Genomic DNA, 14851 nt, shown 5'->3' with positions numbered 1-14851 from the left:
GTAGGTAATGTTAATACAAGTGCAAGTAATCACTGGAATATTTGTCTCTGTAACTTTACTGAAATCCTGGGATGTGACTTGAACTAGGTCACGTAGCCATGAACCAATCAGAGGGAAAGAGTCCACCGACTCCGGAAAGAAGATTGGAAGAGACTTTCACTGGCAGGCGGGGAAATGAGACTGTAAGAAGTACAACTCCTTGGAAACCTAGGGTCCAAGTGATTCCAGCGCACTGAAGCCCAGCACTGCAGTCCTGCTTCTTGCCCTGCTTCCTCCTCGCAGCATCCTCAACTCCACCATCTCGTGGTCACTGTAGGCAAGACTGCCCCCAAGCTTCCCCTCTCCAACCAGTCCTTCCCTGGAGCCATCCATGACAGCATTCCAGGCACGCGCGCTATCCCACCATGTCTCTGTAATTGCAATGAGATCAAAGCCCTGCAACTGCACACAGGTCTTTCACTCTTCCTCTTTATTCCCCAGGCTGCGTACACTGGTGTACAGGCACTTGAGAGAGGTATTGGAGCACGCCGGTTTCTCAGGAGGGGGTGCAAGAGGATCTGTGGGATCACAGCTAACCTCACCGCTGCTCAGTCAGTTGCTTGCTTGCTTTCATGCTGCAGCTTGGGACTTGGGGGAAGTCACACTTGGGACTTGGGCACCTGGGAGCAAGTACAACCGTCCCGCTCTGAAGCGGGGCCCCAGGCATAACCAGGGGATGCCTTCTGCAACGGGATTTGGATCCCTCCCCCTCCTCAGACGTACTCATGACTAGCAGCGGGCCAGAGGATGGGGCAGGGGACCCAAGGCGAGTGTGACTGCCAGCACTACAACAGCACTCTGCTCAGGGCTTTTCCTTGCCCTTCGGGAGGAAGCTCTGCTCTCAACCCCAGCACGCCTGAAGGCTCAACACTGCTCAGGGCTGGAGGTGCCCCACGTTAGGGACGGAGCCAAGGCCTTGAAGAACAGCACTCATTGCAGCGTGTGCTCTTCCGAGAGCGTTGCAGGGTGTGCAGGGAGGCCCAGCATGCGCGCCCTGGATAGTGGCAATGGCAAGAAGCATTGCTGGGGAGGTGAATTTTGGGAAGGTCAGGGGGCGGGCGGGGGGATGGTGGGGTGGTTCTTCTAATGAAGAACTCGGCAGCTGGTCTGGGAAAGGCACGTGTGCCAGGCTGCCTCTAGGGACAGCACAACGTGCCTTTGGGAAGGAATTCAGGATCTCGAGTGCAGTGGCCCTACCCGCTTCTCCCACTTCCGTTTCAGATGGGGGCTTCGGCTCAGCAGCTGTTGCCCAGCAATGGTTTCCCGGCTCTTGGCATCCTCGTGCCGTCCACAAATAGAGAGAACAGCTCCAGCGCAGGGAGCATTTGGGAGTCAGACTTGCAACGCTTGGACCCTTCCTTGCCTTCCCACTGCACCCAGTGGGTCACAGAGCTCTGCCAGGGCAGGGCAGCTGCACCACTCCTCTTGCCCTGGCTCCTGAAAAAGCATTCCAGACTCTCAAGAAAGGCTGCAGATTGGCTACAGGTTTGCATCCCTCGCCCTGAGCAGCAGCCTTGTCCTTGTCCCTCTATTTGATGGATAACTTCACTTTCCCGGACAGCATCATGAACAAGCTGTGAAGCTCACAGGAGTTTGCGTTCTGCTTGCAAGGAGAGGCAAAGAAAAGCAGCAAGAGCAGAATACAACAGGGCTCCTTTCCCCAACCAACTCCATAGCACAGCCCGAGCCACCCCCAAAGACACAGTGTGTGTGTGTGAGTGTGAGTGTGGGGAGAGGCAGCCTGACCCCGAAGCTCTCCCCTGTGCCCTGCTCCTGCCAGGAACAGCAGTCCTGTGCTGGAAAGGTAGCTATGGAGCCACGGCAGGAGGGATCAGCTGCCTAAGAGCAGACAGAGAGCTGGAGCTATTTAACAAGTCTGCCAAGGAGTCCCTGGAGGGCCACGAAGCAGGAGAGAGATGCAAGTCCCAGTTGTCCCCACAGTGGGCTTAGAGACACACACCACAGCGGAACCCTTCCTTCCCTTGCCCTGCCCCACCGTGCACTGTTGCCCAGCATGCTTGCAGAGGGGCTTGCAGGGGTCACTCCAACAGAGCCACCAGAGCCAGGACCGATGCAAACTCAGGCATGCTTGGTAGCAGAGGAAACGGCACCCTGACCTTCCCCTAGTTCAGGGCTGGTCCTGGAGCCTACAGAAAGGAAACCAAGGGGGAGGCTGTGGCCACAGCACCTGAACTAGCTCCCACTCTTGGCAGGGTGAGGGTGGCATCTCATGTCCTCCTCCCTCCCTCCCTCCCCCACCCCACCTACCAGGCCCCCCTCCACCTTGTGAGCTGTGTGCTTGGGGCTTGGCCTCACCCCCACCTCCTAGGCCCATGCCTAGGGGACAGTGCCCAGGAGACCCAGGAAGGTTTCTTCTAGGCTACTGTCACTCACACCTTCTGGAGTCCACAGCATATGCTGGAGCCCGGTCCCTGTTTGCACAGGCCAATTACAGCCTTGCACCATGACTACAGGCCCCTTCACCAGGAGGCTCTCCCAGCTCCTTTTCATCTCATTCCTTCACAGCCTAAGGCCTTATTGAGCACCTCCCAGCCCTGCCGGGCACTTTTCTTTGCCCTGCCCAGCACACTGTACACATACAACCCACGTATTGCAAGACAGGGAACACAAGTACTTCACGCGGTCTCCCAAGGAGCTTGGCTGTGCCCTGGCCAGGCTGGCTGGTGTCTGCCATTTGTGGCCCTCGTTGGGCACAAAGGTGGAAGGGAGAACAAGTTCAGGAGAGGCGTCCACCAGGGATAACTTCTCTTTGCAAACTCACACAACAAGCGAGCCAACGTGAAACGTGGCTGGGTGCCTGGGAGGGCTAGTGTTGGCCCTTTGGCTCAGTTCAGGGCGCAGCAGGTGCACTTCACCCGTGAGAACTGATGGGCCACTGACCTGATCAGCCTCCTCTCCTGAGAGGTGTCTCATCTCCAGCACAGCTTCACTAAAGCAGAAGTTGTCTGGGGCAGGCAAGCCACGATCCCTGCCCAAGCACGAGCACGGACTTGCCCACTCTGCTCACACGGCTAGCTTCTCCATCTGTCAGCAGGCACTGCCCATCACTATAGCCCAAGGGATATCACAAGTGAAAGCTGAAGAAACCCCCTCCCCCACCCCCCAAAAAATCCCCAATGCACGGGAATCCTAATGCAATGACACAGGGAAAGAATGAGAAGCTACAGATCAAGAAAAAGCAGGCGGAGCATCAAGACGAACCTCTCTGGCATCAAAGCCCCAAACGCTCAGCACAGTCAGTTCTGCAGCCTGAGACAAACCTCACATCAGTCCTGACCAGCACGGGGAGGAATTGGCATACAGGCTTGGGGAGGCTTACACCTCACCTGGCAGCCTACAGGGCTCTGCAGTTGCTTGCAGCAGGCAAAAACATTCCTCTCACTGACAGGCATGACAATAGCCCCACGAGAACCAGTGACGTGTCCAGGGAGCAAAGGGCTCTACCTGAAGGCGTCTCACAAAGCAGTTTTGTTGGTGGGTTTTCCTTCTCTTGGGGTCCATGAGAGAAGGCTGCACCTCTCCCACCCACACACTGCTTGCTCCATTTACACAAAGCCCCTGTCCCACCCAGACCAGCAGGCTTGTTTCCCCCTGGGAGACGTGCTTCACAGGGGTCATGGTTTTATTTCAGCTCCAGGAAAGCAAGGCTGATTCAGAAGGCTGACTTCTGTTCTCCCCTCCCCACCCACCCCACCCCACCACCCCCCTTCAGGGAAGCTGGAGAGGAGCCTGAGAAACCCAGCCCCAGAGCTCAACTGAGGGCCATGAAGAATCATTGCCAAGCCAGAGCACAACTGTCAGAACCTGTCTAGGGGAGAGGAGAAGGCAAGGCTGGGGTGGGAAGAGCTGTGCTGAAGGAGCAACACAGCCTACAGCAGGGAGGAGGGAGGGAAGTGCTACCTGAGGAGGGCAGGGACACAGGGGCCTCCACCAGTAACTCTGAGCAGAGGCAGGGACCAAGGTCCAACAACATGCATGTCAAGCAGTTACTGGCATGCACGAGCAGTTCAGACAGACCCAAGCGTTAGCCATGCCAGCTCCTCTGGAGGGCAGCTTGCGCAGCCCCTTCCTTCAGCATGGCCACAGTGAAGGCCCTTGGGAGAGCTGTCAGAGGGATCGCCCACCATGCACAGCACCAAGAGCTCCCAGGTGCCTAGGGGAGCATCACGAGGGCAAGAGGCAGCAGGAGCAGGGCAGGCCACGGCAGAGCCCGTGCCGCTTTGCCAGGCTCGGCGGGAGTCGCGTTCGTCCTCCAAGCAGGAGACGCTCTCCTCTTCCAAGCATAGTATTTTGCCACAAGCACGTTGGGGTTTCCCTGGGCAGGGTCAAACCACATCTGGATGCAGCGCCCACTGCCCCGGCGCTCGGTGGTGTATTTGTAGGAGTTGGACCAGATCTTCTCACACAGGTCTGCTGGGCGGGGGAAGACTCGGGAGAAGGGCCTGCACACGGAGCCCCAAGGACAGCGGTTTGTTCCTGCAGACAGACAGCCCCAGAGAGACCCTCCTGAGGGAGCACGCTGCAGTTCCTTCCTTCCTTCCTTCCTTCCTTCTTCCCTTCCACCCAGAGGAGCGGGCCACCAGGGGACAGCCCACCCACAGCCCACTGCGGCATTCCAGCTGGTGGAGGGTGGCTGGGCCACCACCTAGCCTGCAGCCCCCAAGCCAGCTGCGAGCAACCCAGCGTCTTGGCTTGGGCCACTGGGCAGGCAGCACTCACCCCTCCAGGGCCATTTTGTTGGCCAGCATGAGGCAAGGCTTGCTCCATGGAGCCCACTAACCTGTGGCCCAGTTCCAGCCCTTGTGCCAGTTCTCTTTGCAGGTGACATAGTCTTTGCAGTCCTCCCACCACTCCTCACAGTCCTCTCTGCAGAGCGGCACGTGCAGAATCCTCTCCCGACGCCAGCTGCTGTCAGCCTCCCAGAGGAGACAACCACACCCATTGGTGGTGGCCCTCCACACCTAAGCCACCTGCCACACCCCAGAGGTCCATCTCAATCCCCTTCCAGCCCTTTCCCCTGGCCTCCAGGGCTGACCCCCCTCCTCCTCCCCCAAGGAGTTCCAGTCCCAGCAGACATACCTGCAACAAGAGCCACCTGTGTGCCTAAGCAGAGGCTAGCAAAAGCCTGTGGAAGTCTACCTTCCAGGTGGAAAGGCTCAGCATGCCTGGAGAGCACCCATGCCAGCCCACAGCCAGGTGGGCCACAGCATAGCAGCCAGGGCACCAGCTGAGAACACAGCATGGCAGCAGCACAGGGCCCCTTGCCTTCCTCCGGGCCAGGGCAGAGCCCTACCTTGTCAATCCAGGGCCCCAGGTTGGGTGAGCACTCATACAAGCACGTGTCCTGGATGAAGTGGCGCTTGCACTTGGGTGGCATCACCCCACAATGGTTCCAGTTGAAGTTGTAGAGGTAGGACTGGTCCTTGTGCGCTTCCGAGCTGGTGTTGGCTGTGCAGCAGGCATTGTCCTTCCAGGGGGAACACTGCAACGGAGCAGGAGACAGGCCCATCAGGAAGGCCAGGCAGCAGCTCCAGACAGTCACAGGCTCCCTCCACTGCCTCCAGCAAGAGCCCGTGAGCAGCCACAGCATGGGCCCTTCAGACTGCGGGGTTTAGGGCTGCAGCAAGGCGGAGTTTGAGGGAGAGCAGGAGGGGCACCAGGAAGGCCAGATGCTAGCCTGCATCACACACCCCCAGTCAGTACCAGGGGGCTGCAACAAGAGCTCCCTCCTGCTGGGCCCTGGCTTGCTGTTAGCCCTGTCCCCACCCAGGCCAGGGGAAGAGAGCTCTCAAGGAGCAAGAGGGAGCTCTAACACAGAGAGGGAGCAGAAGAGACAGCCTTGTCTTGCCCCCATTTCTCTCACTGGGATCTCAGGTAGCCCAGCTTTGGGCAAAGGGGGCTTCCTTGCTGCAGGGGTGCAGGGTGGAAATTGAGCTAGCACCGGAAATCCTCCCCCCACCACCACCCCCCCCACCCCACCCGGGGCAGGAGTGACCCACAGCCCATCTGCAGTAGCCTTTTGCTGGAAGAAAGGGGCAAATCAGGCAGCCTCCTACACAGCACAGGCCACCTTCCCCAGGCAAGAGGTGGCTAAGCCCAGAGCTCCACACCAGCCTCTCTGGTGCGGGAAGGTGGGCAGAGGGGACCTAGACAATGCCACCTGGCATCTCCTAGAGTGCAGGGGTGATGGCTGGGCAGGAACAACCACGAGCAAGCAGCACCCTACCTGGCCATGCAGCAGCCCCTCTGGGCCAGGCTTGGTTTTGTGGTGTTTGGCATCCATGCAGCTATTCAGCAGCGGGTCCTTGGTGGCAGTCGCTACAGAGGCGGCCAGCAGCACAAGCAGCACCTGCCCCGCTGCCATCTCCACAGGGCCAGGAGAAGAGCAAAGCTGCACAGGCAAGGCCACAGCCGAGGACAGGCTTCAGCAAGAGCAGCAGGAGCAGAGGGGCTGAGCAGGCAAGGCAGCCAGCAGCATACCAGCAGGTTGCTAGTGCCTCACAGCCCCCAGGACACACAGAGCACTGCTCCAGGGAAAGGCTGCCAGGCCAGCCAGGTGTTACCCCTGGACAACCTGGCACCATCTCCTCAGTCACTGCTGGGGCTGCTTGCTAGTCAGCCTCCGAGATCCCACAAGGCCCCGTGATCAGCGAGACTGGGCTGCGTTAGAGCCATCCAAGTTGCACTCCTGCCGGCATTAAGCCACCCCACTGCTTACGGGCAGAGCTCTCAGATCCCCAGCTCCATGCAAGCTGGGCATCACTCCCTGGGGAGGGTCTTTAGCTGGGGGTTCAGAAGAGGCCCTGAGAAGCACTAGCACACTGAGCCCTTGCCTGCACCACCAGCTGCAAGAGGCCCACCTTGTTTTCAGTGAGGGCTCAAAAGAAAGAGGCCTTTGCTCCACTGCCTCAGCATCTCAGAGCCATTGCAGGGCCAGAACTACGGCCTTCCAAGGAGGAGGGACTAGAGCAACAAGAGACCACTTCACGTTCAAGTGTCTCGGCCTCTCCTTCCTACCCAGAGGCCCATAGGTCTTTCATGCTCCTCCAGGAAGAGGAGGCTACTCCCTCCCTGTCCTTGGCAAGGCAGGGTAAGGCTCCAGAACCACCACTTGTAAGACATGTTTTGGGAAGCACAGGAAGCAGACAAACTGCCTGCAGCATTAAAAGCAGTGGGAAGGCACAGAGGACAAAAGAGCAAGCATTAAACTGAAGAAACATGCGCAGAAACCCCCCAGGGCAAGGAAGCTTACTAATCCCCCTCATAACTAGACAGACAGAAGCAAGCAACTTACCAAGAGCCCCCAAGAGCTCTGAGAGACCTTAGAAGCACTCAGGAGAGGAGCTTCCTGGGGTCAGTTTAATAGGAGAGCCTTCCCATGCAGGTGCTGGCACTTGGAAGTCCTTGGGTGAGATGCTTAACGAGGTTTACCTCCTGGCAGCACTGCTCCTCAGCTGAGGAGCAGTGGTTTAGCGACAAGCAGCTGTGCCCGCCCAGCTCCTCTGGCAAGCCACCCGCTCTGGCCTGGGGAGACAATCTAGTAGTTTCTTTGGAAAGACACGGCCCTGATCAGCCTTGGCCATTCGTAGCAAGCCCTCTTTCCTCCACTCTCCACCTGAAAGCGACGTCTGATCACAAGAGCCGTGTGGGGAGCCCCTAGCCCATTGCAGCTGACAGGCAGAACCTTCCCTCTGAAACCACACAGGTTCTGCAATCCCAGCCCTGGTTTTTGGTGATGAACCCACTTGCCTGAGGAGCTCATCTTTCTAGGTGGCACTCATGAACGCTTTCAGCTCCACAAGACCCTGTCTTCGTGATTTCCACCGTCTCATTACCTGGTGCGTGAAGATCGGCCTCGAGATGGTCGCTCTGAAGCAGCCGGGAGCTGTTTCCGTTTCTCATGCTTCTCGCTCTCGCGTTGGAAGCAACAGTGAGCAATTATTCCCCACTCATCTTCTCTGGGCCTTTGTCACCCCTATCGCATCTCCCCTCAGCTGCCTCTTTCCCATGCTGGAGAGTCTCGGTCTGCTCGTGTCTTGTGGCACGTTGTTTGCCTTCCGCGAAGGAGACTCAACTGCAGCAGTATCCCAGACCCATGACGCCCTTCTTGCCCTGTTGTCTACTCCTTTCCAAGGAATTTCTAATATCTGGCTTGTGTGTGGACACTGCTGGTCACTGCAACGATGCTGTCATGAAACTGTCGGAACTCGGGAGGCTTGTTCCTGGGAGATAATTGTTAGCCACAAGCCCAGCATTTCCTATCGAAAGTGTTCCGTTCTTTTTTTTCCCCTCCTCCACTGCATCACTTCATGCAAGTTGTCTGTGGGGTTTGGGATTGAGAGTGTCCTGGGGACCTCCCACCCCCAGGTGAGCTGTGGTGAGCCGGCTGCCCTGGGGCAGACGACAGGGACGTTTCTCGCTGTCCCGGCACATCCCGTCAGGGACACCTAACCTCGTGCTCCGGGTGCTCCTTCCCGGGGGGAAGACTCAACCCAGCGACTGTGGGGCAGTGACTTTGGGGTGTGCCGAACCCCCCTGCCCGATGATGTCCCACCCGGCTTCAAAACGCTGTGAGCATCATGACACTCAAAGTCTTGCTTGCGGGCAGAAAGGACACACCTCATATAGAAAGCCAAGAAGTTATTGTCAGTGCAACTGAGATCTTAACAGTCCAACAAAGCAATCCCGAGTAGTCCAGATCTAATTATTAGTGCAAAAAGAAAGAAAACAGAAAGAAACGAACAAATAGTTCTCCACAGCAAAAAAAGGTCTCAATCATAATAACAACAACAACAACAATAATAATGCAGTTAAAATTGTTATGCGTACACTTCCTCGTTTCTTCCCCTTCTGCTGGGGTTTTACGCATGCCTTCACTGCTGCTCTGGGTCCTCCTGTTGGGGCTGAAATTCAGTGTGGTGGGGGGTGGGATGTTACAGCAAACTTGCTGAGGAGGCCTTCTGTCTCTTCATCCAAGTCACTGATGAAGAAGTTAAATAATCCTGGACCCAGTACTGACCCCTGGCGGACACCGCTAGCTACAGCCTCCAACTAGACCCTGTGCCACTGATGACAACCCGCTGAGCTCGGCCATCCAGCCAGTTCTCAGTCCACCTCACCGCCCACTCCGCCAGCCCGCACTTCCTGAGCTTGCCTATGAGGATGGGATGGGAGACAGTGTGAAAAGCCTTGCTGAAGTCGAGGGAGACAACAGCCGCTGCTGGCCACTTGTCCCATCAGGGAAGGCTATCAGGTTGGTCAAGCATAGTTTTCCCCGTGGGGAATCCATGCTGGCTGCTCCCGATCACCGTCTTGTCCTCCACATGCTTAGAGATGGCCTCCAGGACGAGCTGTTCCATCAGCTTTCCCGGGATGGAGGTGAGGCTGACTGGCTCCTCCTTCTTGCCCTTTCTGAGGACTGGGCTGACGTTTGCTTTCTCCCCGGCCTCCGGCACCTCTCCTGATTGCCATGACCTTCCAAAGACGATGGAGAGTGGCCCAGCAATGACGTCCGCCAGCTCCCTCAGCACTCGTGGGTGCATCTCAGCAGGGCCCATGGTTTTGTGGGTGTCAAGTTTGCCTAAGTCATCTCTAACCCGATCCTCCTCCACCAAGGGAAAGTCTTCCTTTGTCCACCCTTTCTCCCTGGGCTCCTGGGTCCGGCATTGCCTTGGGCTGCCCTTAGCACTGAAGACTGAAGCACACAAGGCATGCAGTATCTCCGCCTTCGCTGGGCCCTCTGTCGCCAGGCAGGCTCCCTGCCCCAGTCAGGAGCAGGCCCACTTTTCCCCTAGTCTTCCTTTTGTTAATGATGTCTTAGAAGAAGCCCTTCTTGTTGTGCTTGACATCCCTAGCCAGCTTTAATCCCACACGGGCCTTGGCCTTCCCCGTCGCAGCCCTGCACACTCTGGCAACGTCCCTGTATTCCTCCCAAGTGGCCTGCCCCTGCTTCCACCTCCTGTACACCCCCTGCTTACCGTGGAGTTTTGTCAGGACGTCCTTGTCCGTCCGAGCAGGTCTCCTGCCCCTTTTGCTCGACTTCTTGCTCGGAGGGATGCCCCGTTCTTGAGCCTGGAGGAAGTGATGCTTGAATACTGACCAGCTCTCCTGGACCCCTCTTCCTTCTAGAGCCCTAACCCATGGCATGCTTCCAGGAAGGTCCCTGAAGAGGCCAACGTTGCCTCTCTTTGAGGCAAGTCTGTCCTCTAGAAGTCTTTGTGGATAGGAAGGAAATTACACACCCGCTATCGTCCCCAGGCCTTGGGACAGGAAGAAAGGAAGAACAGGCCCTTGGAAGAGAAATTAGCAGAAATCTGTGTACCCAGAGGGCTAAAAGGGCCAGAAGCCCGAAACTTACCTCCATGGGATATTTGGAGTATTCCAAAAGAGCCCATAGGCTTAACAGGGGCAGACATTCTTGCTGGGAGACCTCTAACTGCACTGGGAACCTGTATGCCCACCAAGACCAGCCTATTGGACGGAGGGGAGCGGTTGGCTCAGTATGTACTAGCTGTGCAAGAAAGATTTGAAACCTTTAGCAAACAAGCCTGATGGTACCAACCCACTCCACCAACACTATGGGGGCATGATATATTGCCTGGAGAGGAGGTTTTGATTAGAGTGTTTTCACAAAAGTCTGAATTAGAACCAAAGCAGGAGGGACCATACACTGCTTCAAGATGTTTGTTCTTTGCTGTTAAGGTTTCAGGGAAGAAAACAGGATACACCATTGGCACGTCAAGCGGGTTGTGAGCAACCATCCACCAGAGAAGTAAGCCATCGCATGGGATGGCTGGGCCTACTGCTTACGTGCTCATGATGTTTTTTGCCTCAACCCATTACAGAGAATCCACACATTTTTACTTATGACCCTCGCAGTAATAAAGCCACGGCTTTTGTCCTAACGACATGCAATGCTTCCGTATTTATTATATACCCTATCCTTGCGCTGGGATGGAATCACAATGGAACTATGCTGGACCCAACAGAACACGGAGCGCGGGCCCTAAATAATGGAGACAAATGGCAAGCGGCCGATGTTAGCGCGTGTGTCGTGCGAGAGCAACGGGGATTTATCTGTGAGAGTAATACTATCAAGGCCCAGGACAGTTGTCTTGATGCTGAACAAAATGTCTGTCATTTTGAAATACATCCTGATGAAACTCCTGAAACTGCCCGTGTGTATCTCACACAACAAGGATGTGTCTGCATGGGAACCCGCTGTGATTTTATATCTGTAGGTAATGTTAATACAAGTGCAAGTAATCACTGGAATATTTGTCTCTGTAACTTTACTGAAATCCTGGGATGTGACTTGAACTAGGTCACGTAGCCATGAACCAATCAGAGGGAAAGAGTCCACCGACTCCGGAAAGAAGATTGGAAGAGACTTTCACTGGCAGGCGGGGAAATGAGACTGTAAGAAGTACAACTCCTTGGAAACCTAGGGTCCAAGTGATTCCAGCGCACTGAAGCCCAGCACTGCAGTCCTGCTTCTTGCCCTGCTTCCTCCTCGCAGCATCCTCAACTCCACCATCTCGTGGTCACTGTAGGCAAGACTGCCCCCAAGCTTCCCCTCTCCAACCAGTCCTTCCCTGGAGCCATCCATGACAGCATTCCAGGCACGCGCGCTATCCCACCATGTCTCTGTAATTGCAATGAGATCAAAGCCCTGCAACTGCACACAGGTCTTTCACTCTTCCTCTTTATTCCCCAGGCTGCGTACACTGGTGTACAGGCACTTGAGAGAGGTATTGGAGCACGCCGGTTTCTCAGGAGGGGGTGCAAGAGGATCTGTGGGATCACAGCTAACCTCACCGCTGCTCAGTCAGTTGCTTGCTTGCTTTCATGCTGCAGCTTGGGACTTGGGGGAAGTCACACTTGGGACTTGGGCACCTGGGAGCAAGTACAACCGTCCCGCTCTGAAGCGGGGCCCCAGGCATAACCAGGGGATGCCTTCTGCAACGGGATTTGGATCCCTCCCCCTCCTCAGACGTACTCATGACTAGCAGCGGGCCAGAGGATGGGGCAGGGGACCCAAGGCGAGTGTGACTGCCAGCACTACAACAGCACTCTGCTCAGGGCTTTTCCTTGCCCTTCGGGAGGAAGCTCTGCTCTCAACCCCAGCACGCCTGAAGGCTCAACACTGCTCAGGGCTGGAGGTGCCCCACGTTAGGGACGGAGCCAAGGCCTTGAAGAACAGCACTCATTGCAGCGTGTGCTCTTCCGAGAGCGTTGCAGGGTGTGCAGGGAGGCCCAGCATGCGCGCCCTGGATAGTGGCAATGGCAAGAAGCATTGCTGGGGAGGTGAATTTTGGGAAGGTCAGGGGGCGGGCGGGGGGATGGTGGGGTGGTTCTTCTAATGAAGAACTCGGCAGCTGGTCTGGGAAAGGCACGTGTGCCAGGCTGCCTCTAGGGACAGCACAACGTGCCTTTGGGAAGGAATTCAGGATCTCGAGTGCAGTGGCCCTACCCGCTTCTCCCACTTCCGTTTCAGATGGGGGCTTCGGCTCAGCAGCTGTTGCCCAGCAATGGTTTCCCGGCTCTTGGCATCCTCGTGCCGTCCACGAATAGAGAGAACAGCTCCAGCGCAGGGAGCATTTGGGAGTCAGACTTGCAACGCTTGGACCCTTCCTTGCCTTCCCACTGCACCCAGTGGGTCACAGAGCTCTGCCAGGGCAGGGCAGCTGCACCACTCCTCTTGCCCTGGCTCCTGAAAAAGCATTCCAGACTCTCAAGAAAGGCTGCAGATTGGCTACAGGTTTGCATCCCTCGCCCTGAGCAGCAGCCTTGTCCTTGTCCCTCTATTTGATGGATAACTTCACTTTCCCGGACAGCATCATGAACAAGCTGTGAAGCTCACAGGAGTTTGCGTTCTGCTTGCAAGGAGAGGCAAAGAAAAGCAGCAAGAGCAGAATACAACAGGGCTCCTTTCCCCAACCAACTCCATAGCACAGCCCGAGCCACCCCCAAAGACACAGTGTGTGTGTGTGAGTGTGAGTGTGGGGAGAGGCAGCCTGACCCCGAAGCTCTCCCCTGTGCCCTGCTCCTGCCAGGAACAGCAGTCCTGTGCTGGAAAGGTAGCTATGGAGCCACGGCAGGAGGGATCAGCTGCCTAAGAGCAGACAGAGAGCTGGAGCTATTTAACAAGTCTGCCAAGGAGTCCCTGGAGGGCCACGAAGCAGGAGAGAGATGCAAGTCCCAGTTGTCCCCACAGTGGGCTTAGAGACACACACCACAGCGGAACCCTTCCTTCCCTTGCCCTGCCCCACCGTGCACTGTTGCCCAGCATGCTTGCAGAGGGGCTTGCAGGGGTCACTCCAACAGAGCCACCAGAGCCAGGACCGATGCAAACTCAGGCATGCTTGGTAGCAGAGGAAACGGCACCCTGACCTTCCCCTAGTTCAGGGCTGGTCCTGGAGCCTACAGAAAGGAAACCAAGGGGGAGGCTGTGGCCACAGCACCTGAACTAGCTCCCACTCTTGGCAGGGTGAGGGTGGCATCTCATGTCCTCCTCCCTCCCTCCCTCCCCCACCCCACCTACCAGGCCCCCCTCCACCTTGTGAGCTGTGTGCTTGGGGCTTGGCCTCACCCCCACCTCCTAGGCCCATGCCTAGGCGACAGTGCCCAGGAGACCCAGGAAGGTTTCTTCTAGGCTACTGTCACTCACACCTTCTGGAGTCCACAGCATATGCTGGAGCCCGGTCCCTGTTTGCACAGGCCAATTACAGCCTTGCACCATGACTACAGGCCCCTTCACCAGGAGGCTCTCCCAGCTCCTTTTCATCTCATTCCTTCACAGCCTAAGGCCTTATTGAGCACCTCCCAGCCCTGCCGGGCACTTTTCTTTGCCCTGCCCAGCACACTGTACACATACAACCCACGTATTGCAAGACAGGGAACACAAGTACTTCACGCGGTCTCCCAAGGAGCTTGGCTGTGCCCTGGCCAGGCTGGCTGGTGTCTGCCATTTGTGGCCCTCGTTGGGCACAAAGGTGGAAGGGAGAACAAGTTCAGGAGAGGCGTCCACCAGGGATAACTTCTCTTTGCAAACTCACACAACAAGCGAGCCAACGTGAAACGTGGCTGGGTGCCTGGGAGGGCTAGTGTTGGCCCTTTGGCTCAGTTCAGGGCGCAGCAGGTGCACTTCACCCGTGAGAACTGATGGGCCACTGACCTGATCAGCCTCCTCTCCTGAGAGGTGTCTCATCTCCAGCACAGCTTCACTAAAGCAGAAGTTGTCTGGGGCAGGCAAGCCACGATCCCTGCCCAAGCACGAGCACGGACTTGCCCACTCTGCTCACACGGCTAGCTTCTCCATCTGCCAGCAGGCACTGCCCATCACCATAGCCCAAGGGATATCACAAGTGAAAGCTGAAGAAACCCCCTCCCCCACCCCCCAAAAAATCCCCAATGCACGGGAATCCTAATGCAATGACACAGGGAAAGAATGAGAAGCTACAGATCAAGAAAAAGCAGGCGGAGCATCAAGACGAACCTCTCTGGCATCAAAGCCCCAAACGCTCAGCACAGTCAGTTCTGCAGCCTGAGACAAACCTCACATCAGTCCTGACCAGCACGGGGAGGAATTGGCATACAGGCTTGGGGAGGCTTACACCTCACCTGGCAGCCTACAGGGCTCTGCAGTTGCTTGCAGCAGGCAAAAACATTCCTCTCACTGACAGGCATGGCAATAGCCCCACGAGAACCAGTGACGTGTCCAGGGAGCAAAGGGCTCTACCTGAAGGCGTCTCACAAAGCAGTTTTGTTGGTGGGTTTTCCTTCTCTTGGG

At 56.7% G+C, this 14851-nt stretch overlaps 1 protein-coding gene across 2 annotated transcripts; it reads right to left on the bottom strand.

The window, feature by feature from the left end:
* Nucleotides 1-3647: 3647 nt before the first annotated feature.
* Nucleotides 3648-8209, bottom strand: LOC104152585 (folate receptor gamma-like). Of its 2 annotated transcripts, XM_068930948.1 has the most exons (5): nt 7896-8209; nt 6287-6451; nt 5354-5542; nt 4841-4976; nt 3648-4536 (listed from the first exon to the last, which is right to left on the bottom strand). In XM_068930948.1, the coding sequence occupies exons 2-5, from the start codon at nt 6422-6424 to the stop codon at nt 4214-4216; spliced, it is 786 nt and encodes a 261-aa protein (XP_068787049.1). In that variant the 5' UTR covers nt 6425-6451; nt 7896-8209; the 3' UTR covers nt 3648-4213. The 2 variants fall into 2 exon arrangements, with proteins under 2 accessions (XP_068787049.1, XP_068787050.1); XM_068930949.1 differs by lacking the exon at nt 7896-8209 and having other exon boundaries at nt 6287-6554.
* Nucleotides 8210-14851: the final 6642 nt, after the last annotated feature.

The sequence above is a fragment of the Struthio camelus genome, chromosome 1, assembly GCF_040807025.1.
Source record: "Struthio camelus isolate bStrCam1 chromosome 1, bStrCam1.hap1, whole genome shotgun sequence".
In the NCBI taxonomy this organism is placed as follows: Eukaryota; Metazoa; Chordata; class Aves; order Struthioniformes; family Struthionidae; genus Struthio; species Struthio camelus.
The sequence above is the reverse complement of the archived record's forward strand: the minus strand, read 5'-3'. Positions and strand labels throughout refer to the sequence as shown.